Source organism: Convolutriloba macropyga, chromosome 3 (assembly GCF_964194025.1).
Source record: "Convolutriloba macropyga chromosome 3, txConMacr16.3, whole genome shotgun sequence".
NCBI classification, from domain to species: Eukaryota; Metazoa; Xenacoelomorpha; order Acoela; family Convolutidae; genus Convolutriloba; species Convolutriloba macropyga.
The window spans coordinates 75,328,244-75,342,187 of record NC_134470.1 but is presented as its reverse complement, the minus strand read 5'-3'; the positions used below and the strand labels follow the sequence as shown (position 1 = coordinate 75,342,187).

The following is a 13,944-nucleotide window of genomic DNA, read 5'->3' as shown; positions in this document are numbered from 1 at the left end:
TCTATAAACAGTCCGCGATTTGAAATGCCCGGGTCCGCGATTTGAAATGCGATTTTTTTTCATCCGATACCGGCGTGCTTGAAAAAATTAAGTAATGACGATTGAAGCGATCTACATCAAAATGCTGAAACTGCAATTAAATACGCGCGATGAATATCGGGGGAGGGAATTGACAGTGAAGTACTAGTTCAAAGACAAAAATTTGACTTTTGAAATTCAAAAATTATTCTGGTACATGTTAATTCGAAGTTTTGTCAACCCCAAAAAGTAAGAAAGAAATAAAAACAGATAGGAATGAAAGTAAAAATCCCTTTTCAGGAATAGAAAGCATTATACCCCGAATTTTCATAAAATCCGGAATGTAAAATGAATTGATTTTAGTGTAATAATTGTAAAAAAATGTTGTAAATTTGATTTTAACTGTAAAAAATTTCAAAAATTCGATGTTATTTTAACTCATTTCTTAGAATTATAGTCAAAGACAATTTTATATACTTTGTAAAAGATTTCATTTAATTTTTAAACCTGACGATGAACGCAATGTTCGAAAACGTCGTTTTAGTTAATCAATTTAATTTTTAATTGACTATTTCTTCTCTGCATCTGAGTTAAAATGTAATTGATGCGGATCCATCTATGTTGGGCAAACACGCCGCCATTTTACTACTAGGATATCAGAACATCTAAAGAACGATTCACAGGGGATTCAACATCATTTTGATTGTGGTGGCTCCTGGAATGACATTGAATGGAAAATTCGGGATGCCCATCGCAATGTAGATAAACTAATGAACATCGAAACAAATACATCTGCGAGTTAAAAATTGGACTAAGCAAATACGATGAATATACGAGGGTGGATGAAGTCACGCTAAAATTTTAGTTCAATTCAATTTTGGCTTGAGAAAACAAAAATTGTAAACAATATTTTGTGCATGACCAAACGAAATTTCCAAAACCCCCACATGAGGGATACTTAAGGTTAGGGTGGAAGTAGCAATTATTGTTGCTGACGAGTCTAATTGGCTTTCTAATTAGGGGTAATTGAATGTCGTAATGTTTTGGAATGACAGCAAATGACCTTGAAATTTTGTTTGCACTATTGTTTTTTGCCGACTGGTAAGTTAATGCCATTAACAAGAGACTCCATCTACTTCCTACTCAAACGTATGCACTCTCGTGTTTGTTTTTACCTTGTTTTTTTTTTACTGTAGTGTCTGTTTTAGGGAACAGTGAATTTTTGATGATTTGCCAGAAATTTTTGTTTTACCGTTGACTTGTTTCCAAGTCTGGTCAGACTTGAGATGAGTTATCATTTAAATTAGCTTTTAATACTAATTTTCGGCGTATTTCATTGAACGGAAGGTCATAACGTCTCTCATTTGATAGCTGTTCATGTTTCGCCATTAATCGTTATGTTGAAAATATTTCTTTTAAAATGTATTTTTTAAAAAAATTGGATTTCTTCCAATGTTTCTGTCCTTTATGTTCATTCGAATCGACTTATTGTGATTTTCAGACAATGTGTATAAACAGTCCGCGATTTGAAATGCCCGGGACACCAATGGCCAATGCGGGCAATCCTAGCTTGGCGTTAGCTGGAGGCAGGATGATACGCATTGAAATGCAGGACTTTAAAAGCTTCAAAGGTCAACATGAAATCCCTTTTACTGATTTTACTGCGATAATTGGACCGAATGGATCTGAAAAGAGTAATTTGATGGATGCCATCAGATTTGTTTTGGGTTAGTGTCTGTTGATTTGTACTTATGAAGCTGTACTTATTTGAAAAAGTAATGAAAAGATATGAAATTGTCTTCTGTTCATAAGAGAAAAGCAACATGCTCCGAGTAAAGAAAATATCTGACTTGATTCACGGATCCCCGGTCGGCAAGCCTGTCCCAACCAATCGTTGTTACGTTACGTTGACTTTCTAAGAGAGATCGGGAAACATTCTTGAATTCTCACGTGCAGTGTCTGGGTCCTCTTCAGAATATCGTATTAATAAAAGGGTTAATAGTAATTTTATGCTATTTTGAAACGCAGACGTAAAGTAGATCAGGGATTTGGAATAATTACTTGCAATTAATTGGCTAGACAAAAGGAGGAACAATCAACTAAATTAATTGACAAACCCTAAAAATCAATTGCAACATTAAAATTTCTATCAATAATACATTTAGTAGTTACATAATACATTTTGTAATACATTTTATCGTAGTTTTTAAAATAATTTTGCAATGTTTTGCAAACGCAAATGTTTTATTTTCTGAAGCATTCAACCTTTTAATCAAAAAGTTTCTAAGAAAAGTTTCTCAATGCCAAAATATGTCAAATTGCATATGATCTGCGACAGAAATTTGTTATCTGAGAACATTTTCTCTAATTCCAGGTTTCCAACCTGGGAGAATGATGTTTCGATTTCCAGAATTGTCGAGTAATTAATTATGTAATTTTGTTCCGATCAATTATTGAAATTCCAATTAGTTTTTCCAAATCCCTGAAGTAGATGTTCTTGTCTGAATTTAATCACTGTTGTATGTTTTCTTAAGAAACTATATTTTTTAGAGCGTGAGTCAGCAAGACTATCAGAAAGAGCTGGAAAGAATAGGAATTTTTATCAAAGCCAGAAATTTTCTGGTTTTTCAAGGGCAGGTAGAGAACATTGCCATGAAAAACCCGAAGGAGAGAACCGCTCTTTTCGAAGAAATATCTAAATCGGGTAAGCTGTGATTTGTGAACGAGAAACTTTTTCGTTACTTTTGATGCCTCATGTTTTTGGTTACTTTTGATGCCTCATGTTTTTGGTTATATGCGAACTGTTTAGTGAGTATGATTCTAAAAGCAGGAGGCACACAGAGCTGAAGAAGAAACAAACGCTGGATTTCAAAAGACGAAAGAAGTTAAAAAGGTTAGCACAGATGTTCTAATGCAGCGTCAGAATATAATATGTGATGAAAACTTGATAGTAACGTTGCAGGGCGGTGTCCTATACCTGTTCGCAATAAAGTATCGGGTGTTCCAATTAGCCTTCCATTAAGATGTATTTCGGTATTGGGTGGGGATGGTCTGGTGGGTTATATAGCCCCCAAGAACGGGGGCGCTGTACGTTATAATAGGGGATATTGTGAAAAAGGCAAAGAATTACCAAATGACCATGAAATCAATATTTGTTAATAAATCTTTGATAATGAGTCTTTGTAAATTAAATGCATGTTTTAGGTGCGGAAAGAGGCGAAGCAGGAGAAAGAAGAGGCAGATAAATACGCAAGACTGCAAGTAGAGCTGGCTGATGCTCAGATTGAACTTATGCTGTTCAAACTATACTATGCACAGAAAGAGATTGATATATCGGTGGAGGGAATTGACAGTGAAGTACTAGTTCAAAGACAAAAATTTGACTTTTGAAATTCAAAAATTATTCTGGTACATGTTAATTCGAAGTTTTGTCAACCTCAAAAAGTAAGAAAAAAATAAAAACAGATAGGAATGAAAAAAAATCCCTTTTCAGGAATAAAAAGCATTATACCCCGAATTTTCATAAAATCTGGAATGTAAAATGAATTGATTTTAGTGTAATAAGTGTAAAAAAAATGTTGTAAATGTGATTTTAACTGTAAAAAATTTCAAAAATCCGATGTTATTTTAACTCTTTTCTTAGAATTATAGTCAAAGACAAGTTTATATACTTCGTAAATGACTTCAATGAATTTTTAAACCTGACGATGAATGCAATGTTCGAAAACGTCGTTTTAAACAATCAATTTAAGTTTTAATTGACAATTACTTCTCTGCATCTGAGTTAAAATGTAATTGATGCGGTTCCATCTATGTTGGGCAAACACGCCGCCATTTTACTACTAGGATATCAGAACATCTAAAGAACGATTCACAGGGGAGTCAACATCATTTTGATTGTGGTGGCTCCTGGAATGACATTGAATGGAAAATTCGGGATGCCCATCGCAATGTATATAAACTAAGGAACATCGAAACAAATACATCTGCGAGTTAAAAGTTGGACTAAGCAAATGCGATGAATATACGAGGGTGGATGAATTCACGCTAAATTTCTAGTTCATTTCAATTTTGGCTTGAGAAAACAAAAATTGCAAACAATATCTTGTACATGACCAAACGAAATTTCCAAAACCCCCACAAGAGGGATAGTTAAGGTTAGGGTGGACGTAGCAATTTTTAATGCTGACAAGTCTAATTGGCTTTCTAATTAGGGGTAATTGAATGTCGTAATGTTTTGGAATGACAGCAAATGACCTTGAAACTTTGTTGGCACTATTATTTTTTTGCCGACTGGTAAGTTAATGCCATTAACAAGAGACTCCACCTACTTCCTACTCAAACGTATGCACTCTCGTGCTTGTTTTTATATTGTTTTTTTTTTACTGTAGTATCTGTTTTAGGGAACAGTGAATATTTGATGATTTGCCAGAAATTTTTGTTTTACCGTTGACTTGTTTCCAAGTCTGGTCAAATTGAGATGAGTTTTCATTTAAATTAGCTTTTAATACTAACTTTTGGCGTATTTCATTGAACGGAAGGTCATAACGTCTCTCATTTGATAGCTGTTCATGTTTCGCCATTAATCGTTATGTTGAAAATATTTCTTTTAAAATGTATTTTCTAAAAAAAATGGATTTTTTCCAATGTTTCTGCCCTTTATGTTCATTCGAATCGACTTATTGTGATTTTCAGACAATGTCTATAAACAGTCCGCGATTTGAAATGCCCGGGTCCGCGATTAGAAATGCGATTTCTTTTCATCCGATACCGGCGTGCTTGAAAAAATTAAGTAATGACGATTGAAGCGATCTACATCAAAATGCTTAAACTGCAATTAAATACGCGCGATGAATATCGGGGGAGGGAATTGACAGTGAAGTACTATTCAAAGACAAAAATTTGACTTTTGAAATTCAAAAATTATTCTGGTACATGTTAATTCGAAGTTTTGTCAACCTCAAAAAGTAAGAAAAAAATAAAAACAGATAGGAATGAAAAAAAATCCCTGTTCTGGAATAAAAAGCATTATACCCCGAATTTTCATAAAATCTGGAATGTAAAATGAATTGATTTTAGTGTAATAAGTGTAAAAAAATGTTGTAAATGTGATTTTAACTGTAAAAAATTTCAAAAATTCGATGTTATTTTAACTCTTTTCTTAGAGTTATAGTCAAAGACAAGTTTATATACTTCGTAAATGACTTCAATGAACTTTTAAACCTGACGATGAATGCAATGTTCGAAAACGTCGTTTTAAATAATCAATTTAAGTTTTAATTGACAATTACTTCTCTGCATCTGAGTTAAAATGTAATTGATGCGGATCCATCTATGTTGGGCAAACTCGCCGCCATGTTACTACTAGGATATCAGAACATCCAAAGAACGATTAACAGGGGAGTCAACATCATTTTGATTGTGGTGGCTCCTGGAATGACATTGAATGGAAAATTCGGGATGCCCATCGCAATGTAGATAAACTAATGAACATCGAAACAAATACATCTGCGAGTTAAAAGTTGGACTAAGCAAATGCGATTAATATACGAGGGTGGATGAATTCACGCTAAAATTCTAGTTCAATTCAATTTTGGCTTGAGAAAACAAAAAGTGCAAACAATATTTTGTGCATGACGAAACGAAATTTCCAAAGCCCCCACAAGAGGGATACTTATAGTTAGGGTGGACGTAGCAATTATTATTGCTGACAAGTCTAATTGGCTTTCTAATTAGGGGTAATTGAATGTCGTAATGTTTTGGATTGACAGCAAATGACCTTGAAATATTGTTTGCACTATTGATTTTGCCGACTGGTAAGTTAATGCCATTAACAAGAGACTCCACCTACTTCCTACTCAAACGTATGCACTCTCGTGCTTGTTTTTATATTGTTTTTTTTATTGTAGTATCTGTTTTAGGGAACAGTGAATATTTGATGATTTGCCAGAAATTTTTGTTTTACCGTTGACTTGTTTCCAAGTCTGGTCAGACTTGAGATGAGTTATCATTTAAATTAGCTTTTAATACTAATTTTTGGCGTATTTCATTGAACGGAAGATCATAACGTCTCTCATTTGATTGCTGTTCATGTTTCGCCATTAATCGTCATGTTGAAAATATTTCTTTTGAAATGTATTTTTGAAAAAAAATTGGATTTCTTCCAATGTGTCTGTCCTTTATGTTCATTCGAATCGACTTGTTGTGATTTTCAGACAATGTCTATAAACAGTCCGCGATTTGAAATGCCCGGGACACCAATGGCCAATGCGGGCAATCCTAGCTTGGCGTTAGCTGGAGGCAGAATGATACGCATTGAAATGCAGGACTTTAAAAGCTTCAAAGGTCATCATGAAATCCCTTTTACTGATTTTACTGCGATAATTGGACCGAATGGATCTGGAAAGAGTAATTTGATGGATGCTATCAGTTTTCTTTTGGGTTAGTGTCTGTTGATTTGTACTTATGAAGCTGTACTTATTTGAAAAAGTAATGAAAAGATATGAAATTGTCTTCTGTTCAGGAGAGAAAAGCAACATGCTCCGAGTAAAGAAAATATCTGACTTGATTCACGGATCCCCGGTCGGCAAGCCTGTCCCAACCAATCGTTGTTACGTTACGTTGACTTTCGAAGGGTTAATAGTAATTTTGTGCTATTTTGAAACGCAGACGTAAAGTAGATCAGGGATTTGGAAAAATTACTTGCAATTAATTGGCTAGACAAAAGGAGGAACAATCATCTAAATTAATTGACAAAGCCTAAAAATCAATTGCAACAATAAAATTTCTATCAATATTACATTTAGTAGTTACATAATACATTTTGTCATACATTTTATTGTAGTTTTTAAAATAATTTTGCAAATGTTTTGCAAACGCAAATGTTTTATTGTCTGAAGCATTCAACTTTTTAATCAAAAAGTTTCTAAGAAAAGTTTCTCAATGCCAAAATATGTCAAATTGCATATGATCTGCGACAGAAATTTGTTATCTGAGAACATTTTCTCTAATTCCAGGTTTCCAACCTGGGAGAATGATGTTTCGATTTCCAGAATTGTCGAGTAATTAATTATGTAATTTTGTTCCGATCAATTATTGAAATTCCAATTAGTTTTTCCAAATCCCTGAAGTAGATGTTCTTGTCTGAATTTAATCACCGTTGTATGTTTTCTTAAGAAACTATATTTTTTAGAGCGTGAGTCAGCAAGACTATCAGAAAGAGCTGGAAAGAATAGGAATTTTTATCAAAGCCAGAAATTTTCTGGTTTTTCAAGGGCAGGTAGAGAAAATTGCAATGAAAAACCCGAAGGAGAGAACCGCTCTATTCGAAGAAATATCTAAATCGGGTAAGCTGTGATTTGTGAACGAGAAACTTTTTCGTTACTTTTGATGCCTCGTGTTTTTGGTTACTTTGATGCCTCATGTTTTTGATTATAGGCGAACTGGTTAGTGAGTATGATTCTAAAAACAGGAGGAACACAGAGCTGAAGAAGAAACAAACGCTGGATTTCAAAAGAAGAAAGAAGTTAAAAAGGTTAGCACAGATGTTCTAATGCAGCGTCAGAATATAATATGTGATGAAAACTTGATAGTAACATTGCAGGGCGGTGTCATATACCTGTTCGCAAACGTCGTTTTAGATAATCAATTTAAATTTTAATTGACTATTTCTTCTCTGCATCTGAGTTAAAATGTAATTGATGCGGATCCATCTATGTTGGGCAAACACGCCGCCATTTTACTACTAGGATATCAGAACATCTAAAGAATGATTCACAGGGGAGTCAACATCATTTTGATAGTGGTGGCTTCGGGAATGACATTGAATGGAAAATTCGGGATGCCCATCGCAATGTAGATAAACTAATGAACATCGAAACAAATACATCTGCGAGTTAAAAGTTGGACTAAGCAAATGCGATGAATATACGAGGGTGGATGAATTCACGCTAAAATTCTAGTTCAATTCAATTTTGGCTTGAGAAAACAAAAATTGCAAACAAAATTTTGTGCATGACCAAACGAAATTTCCAAAACCCCCACAAGAGGGATACTTAAGGTTAGAGTGGACGTAGCAATTTTTATTGCTGACAAGTCTAATTGGCTTTCTAATTAGGAGGAATTGAATGTCGTAATGTTTTGGGATGACAGCAAATGACCTTGAAATTTTGTTTGCACTATTGTTTTTTTGCCGACTGGTAAGTTAATGCCATTAACAAGAGACTCCACCTACTTCCTACTCAAACGTATGCACTCTCGTGCTTGTTTTTATATTGTTTTTTTTTTATTGTAGTATCTGTTTTAGGGAACAGTGAATATTTGATGATTTGCCAGAAATTTTTGTTTTACCGTTGACTTGTTTCCAAGTCTGGTCAGACTTGAGATGAGTTATCATTTAAATTAGCTTTTAATACTAATTTTTGGCGTATTTTATTGAACGGAAGATCATAACGTCTCTCATTTGATTGCTGTTCATGTTTCGCCATTAATCGTCATGTTGAAAATATTTCTTTTGAAATGTATTTTTGAAAAAAAGTTGGATTTCTTCCAATGTGTCTGTCCTTTATGTTCATTCGAATCGACTTGTTGTGATTTTCAGACAATGTCTATAAACAGTCCGCGATTTGAAATGCCCGGGACACCAATGGCCAATGCGGGCAATCCTAGCTTGGCGTTAGCTGGAGGCAGAATGATACGCATTGAAATGCAGGACTTTAAAAGCTTCAAAGGTCATCATGAAATCCCTTTTACTGATTTTACTGCGATAATTGGACCGAATGGATCTGGAAAGAGTAATTTGATGGATGCTATCAGTTTTCTTTTGGGTTAGTGTCTGTTGATTTGTACTTATGAAGCTGTACTTATTTGAAAAAGTAATGAAAAGATATGAAATTGTCTTCTGTTCAGGAGAGAAAAGCAACATGCTCCGAGTAAAGAAAATATCTGACTTGATTCACGGATCCCCGGTCGGCAAGCCTGTCCCAACCAATCGTTGTTACGTTACGTTGACTTTCTAAGGGTTAATAGTAATTTTATGCTATTTTGAAACGCAGACGTAAAGTAGATCAGGGATTTGGAAAAATTACTTGCAATTAATTGGCTAGACAAAAGGAGGAACAATCATCTAAATTAATTGACAAAGCCTAAAAATCAATTGCAACAATAAAATTTCTATCAATATTACATTTAGTAGTTACATAATACATTTTGTCATACATTTTATTGTAGTTTTTAAAATAATTTTGCAAATGTTTTGCAAACGCAAATGTTTTATTGTCTGAAGCATTCAACTTTTTAATCAAAAAGTTTCTAAGAAAAGTTTCTCAATGCCAAAATATGTCAAATTGCATATGATCTGCGACAGAAATTTGTTATCTGAGAACATTTTCTCTAATTCCAGGTTTCCAACCTGGGAGAATGATGTTTCGATTTCCAGAATTGTCGAGTAATTAATTATGTAATTTTGTTCCGATCAATTATTGAAATTCCAATTAGTTTTTCCAAATCCCTGAAGTAGATGTTCTTGTCTGAATTTAATCACCGTTGTATGTTTTCTTAAGAAACTATATTTTTTAGAGCGTGAGTCAGCAAGACTATCAGAAAGAGCTGGAAAGAATAGGAATTTTTATCAAAGCCAGAAATTTTCTGGTTTTTCAAGGGCAGGTAGAGAAAATTGCAATGAAAACCCGAAGGAGAGAACCGCTCTATTCGAAGAAATATCTAAATCGGGTAAGCTGTGATTTGTGAACGAGAAACTTTTTCGTTACTTTTGATGCCTCGTGTTTTTGGTTACTTTGATGCCTCATGTTTTTGATTATAGGCGAACTGGTTAGTGAGTATGATTCTAAAAACAGGAGGCACACAGAGCTGAAGAAGAAACAAACGCTGGATTTCAAAATAAGAAAGAAGTTAAAAAGGTTAGCACAGATGTTCTAATGCAGCGTCAGAATATAATATGTGATGAAAACTTGATAGTAACATTGCAGGGCGGTGTCAAATACCTGTTCGCAAACGTCGTTTTAGTTAATCAATTTAAATTTTAATTGACTATTTCTTCTCTGCATCTGAGTTAAAATGTAATTGATGCGGATCCATCTATGTTGGGCAAACACGCCGCCATTTTACTACTAGGATATCAGAACATCTAAAGAACGATTCACAGGGGAGTCAACATCATTTTGATAGTGGTGGCTCCGGGAATGACATTGAATGGAAAATTCGGGATGCCCATCGCAATGTAGATAAACTAATGAACATCGAAACAAATACATCTGCGAGTTAAAAGTTGGACTAAGCAAATGCGATGAATATACGAGGGTGGATGAATTCACGCTAAAATTCTAGTTCAATTCAATTTTGGCTTGAGAAAACAAAAATTGCAAACAAAATTTTGTGCATGACCAAACGAAATTTCCAAAACCCCCACAAGAGGGATACTTAAGGTTAGAGTGGACGTAGCAATTTTTATTGCTGACAAGTCTAATTGGCTTTCTAATTAGGAGGAATTGAATGTCGTAATGTTTTGGAATGACAGCAAATGACCTTGAAATTTTGTTTGCACTATTGTTTTTTTGCCGACTGGTAAGTTAATGCCATTAACAAGAGACTCCACCTACTTCCTACTCAAACGTATGCACTCTCGTGCTTGTTTTTATATTGTTTTTTTTTACTGTAGTATCTGTTTTAGGGAGCAGTGAATATTTGATGATTTGCCAGAAATTTTTGTTTTACCGTTGAATTGTTTCCAAGTCTGGTCAGACTTGAGATGAGTTATCATTTAAATTAGCTTTTAATACTAATTTTTGGCGTATTTCATTGAACGGAAGGTCATAACGTATCTCATTTGATAGCTGTTCATGTTTCGCCATTAATCGTTATGTTGAAAATATTTCTTTTAAAATGTATTTTTTAAAAAAATTGGATTTCTTCCAATGTTTCTGTCCATTATGTTCATTCGAATCGACTTATTGTGATTTTCAGACAATGTCTATAAACAGTCCGCGATTTGAAATGCCCGGGTCCGCGATTTGAAATGCGATTTTTTTCATCCGATACCGGCGTGCTTGAAAAAATTAAGTAATGACGATTGAAGCGATCTACCTCAAAATGCTGAAACTGCAATTAAATACGCGCGATGAATATCGGGGGAGGGAATTGACAGTGAAGTACTAGTTCAAAGACAAAAATTTGACTTTTGAAATTCAAAAATTATTCTGGTACATGTTAATTCGAAGTTTTGTCAACCTCAAAAAGTAAGAAAAAAATAAAAACAGATAGGAATGAAAAAAAATCCCTTTTCAGGAATAGAAAGCATTATACCCCAAATTTTCATAAAATCTGGAATGTAAAATGAATTGATTTTAGTGTAATAAGTGTAAAAAAATGTTGTAAATGTAATTTTAACTGTAAAAAATTTCAAACATTCGATGTTATTTTAACTCTTTTCTTAGAATTATAGTCAAAGACAAGTTTATATACTTCGTAAATGACTTCAATGAATTTCTAAACCTGACGATGAACGCGATGTTCAAAAACGTCGTTTTAAATAATCAATTTAAGTTTTAATTGACAATTACTTCTCTGCATCTGAGTTAAAATGTAATTGATGCGGATCCATCTATGTTGGGCAAACACGCCGCCATGTTACTACTAGGATATCAGAACATCTAAAGAACGATTCACAGGGGAGTCAACATCATTTTGATTGTGGTGGCTCCTGGAATGACATTGAATGGAAAATTCGGGATGCCCATCGCAATGTAGATAAACTAATGAACATCGAAACAAATACATCTGCGAGTTAAAAGTTGGACTAAGCAAATGCGATGAATATACGAGGGTGGATGAATTCACGCTAAAATTCTAGTTCAATTCAATTTTGGCTTGAGAAAACAAAAATTGCAAACAATATCCTGTGCATGACCAAACGAAATTTCCAAAACCCCCACAAGAGGAATACTTAAGGTTAGGGTGGACGTAGCAATTATTTTTAGGGAAAGTTTTTAGGGAAAGTAACATCAGTTCCCGGATTCTCCTTCAACAGAAATTCCAGAAATTGGTTCCAGAACGCGAGAAATCTCCTTCAGAAGGGTCATCTGAGCAAGAGGAAGGACTTGGTAGTGTGGCACGACCTGATAAACAACACAATCTCACTTCACAAGTCAAACAACTACCAACCCTGCAGCGTGCCGGAGTTGACATCGTTTCTTAGAACGAACAAAGACCGCTTCTGTGCTATTGTGTACTGTCGACGTATAGGCACAGAGGATATTTTTCAGGAGCTGCTGAAGTCCGAGGTACTGGTGCTAAGCGTAACCAAGCACCTGATTTCGAAGAGAAAAAGGAAGACGCAGCCAGGAAAGTATTCTCAGCTGCATCAGGAAGCTGGGCTGGAGATTAAGACCTTGGAGACAGTATTACGCCATCAATACAATTTAAGAGGGCTGCTCAAGAAAGGAAAAGGCAAGAACTTGGGAAAAAGGCAGAGGAAAGTGAGAGCCAAGGCAAGGAAGGTGCAACAGACACAGACTGAGGAGGAGCTCCTGAACAATCGGGCTTCATTGCCCCCTGTCCTTGAGCTTCTTTGAGGTATGTGGTTGCTGCTACCGAAGACGTGGCTCAGGTATATTTTGAAAAAATCAAATGCAACCTCTAATTGGTTGGCCTTCGATCAGGCTCTTGAAAAGAACAAATCTTGCTGGACCAAAAATCAATATCCAGAGGAATGGTCTTCAAAAATTGTGAATCAGACTCTAGAAAAAATAATAAGTGGCGGTAAAGACCAATTAAGAACAACACCAAAAGAGCATCAAAAAAGCAAGACTAAATCTAATGATAAGCCAACTATTTTTCTACAATACAGAGGCAACCTCACTCAAAACTTCGCAAGCAAATTGAAGAAACTATGCGAATTGCAAGTAGTTTTTACAACGCGAAAATTAAGATCGTGCCTCCCCACCCTGAAATCATCCTTTGATAGAGATCTGAAATCCCACGTGGTGTATGAAATTAAATGTAATGGATGCGGATCCATCTATGTTGGGCAAACAAGCCGGCATGTTACCACAAGGATAACAGAACATCAAAAGAAGGATTCACAGGTGGGTCAACATCTAGTTGAATGTCGTGGCGCCACGAATGACATTGAATGGAGAATTCTGGACGCCTGTCGGTCAGTAGAAAAACTAATGATCATCGAAGCTATATATATCAGCAAGCTGAAGCCGGCACTAAACACACGCGACGAATATAGGGGGAGGGAACTCACGCTAAAATATTAGTTCAAATCATAATTTTGACTAAATGTGAATGCATAGGGCAAAAAACATTTTGTGCATGACAAAACGAAATTTGCAAAACCTCCACAAGAGGGATACTTATGGTTAGGGCAAATTCGGAATAACCCTAAAAATACAAGAACATGGACAAAATCGAAAAATCCGGAATAGGAATGTTTTTAAGTAAATTGATAACAGATGTAAATATGTGTTGTAAATAGGCTAAATATTGTATATAAGGAAAAATTTTCCACTGAATTTTTTAGAATGTTTCCTAGAATTGTTTTAATTGTCATCTCAGACAAATGTAAATACATATTCATTTTATCTTTTAACAATTTGTAAAACAGTTTTAACCTGACGATGAACGTAAAGTTCGAAAACGTTTGTTTTAAGTATTGGAAGTAATTTTAATTTGACAAATTGGTTTCTTTTACAGCAATTATTATTACTGACAAGTCTAATTGGCTTTCTAATTAGGGGTAATTGAATGTCGTAATGTTTTGGAATGACAGCAAATGACCTTGAAATTTTGTTTGCACTATTGTTTTTTTGCCGACTGGTAAGTTAATGCCATTAACAAGAGACTCCACCTACTTCCTACTCAAACGTATGCACTCTCGTGCTTGTTTTTATATTGTTTTTTTTT

The 13,944-nt window shown here is 34.7% G+C and overlaps 1 protein-coding gene and 1 pseudogene across 1 annotated transcript in view; both read left to right on the top strand.

The window, feature by feature from the left end:
* LOC142336740 (structural maintenance of chromosomes protein 1A-like) overlaps positions 1-2,733 on the top strand; it is a 47,522-nt pseudogene extending 44,789 nt beyond the window's left edge.
* Positions 2,734-13,415: 10,682 nt separating this feature from the next.
* LOC142336458 (sodium-dependent serotonin transporter-like) overlaps positions 13,416-13,944 on the top strand; it is a 526,993-nt gene continuing 526,464 nt past the window's right edge. The window contains exon 1 of the mRNA XM_075385306.1: positions 13,416-13,478. Within this exon, the coding sequence (XP_075241421.1) occupies positions 13,439-13,478 (40 nt within the window). The 5' untranslated portion in view covers positions 13,416-13,438. The remainder of the gene's footprint in view (positions 13,479-13,944) is intronic.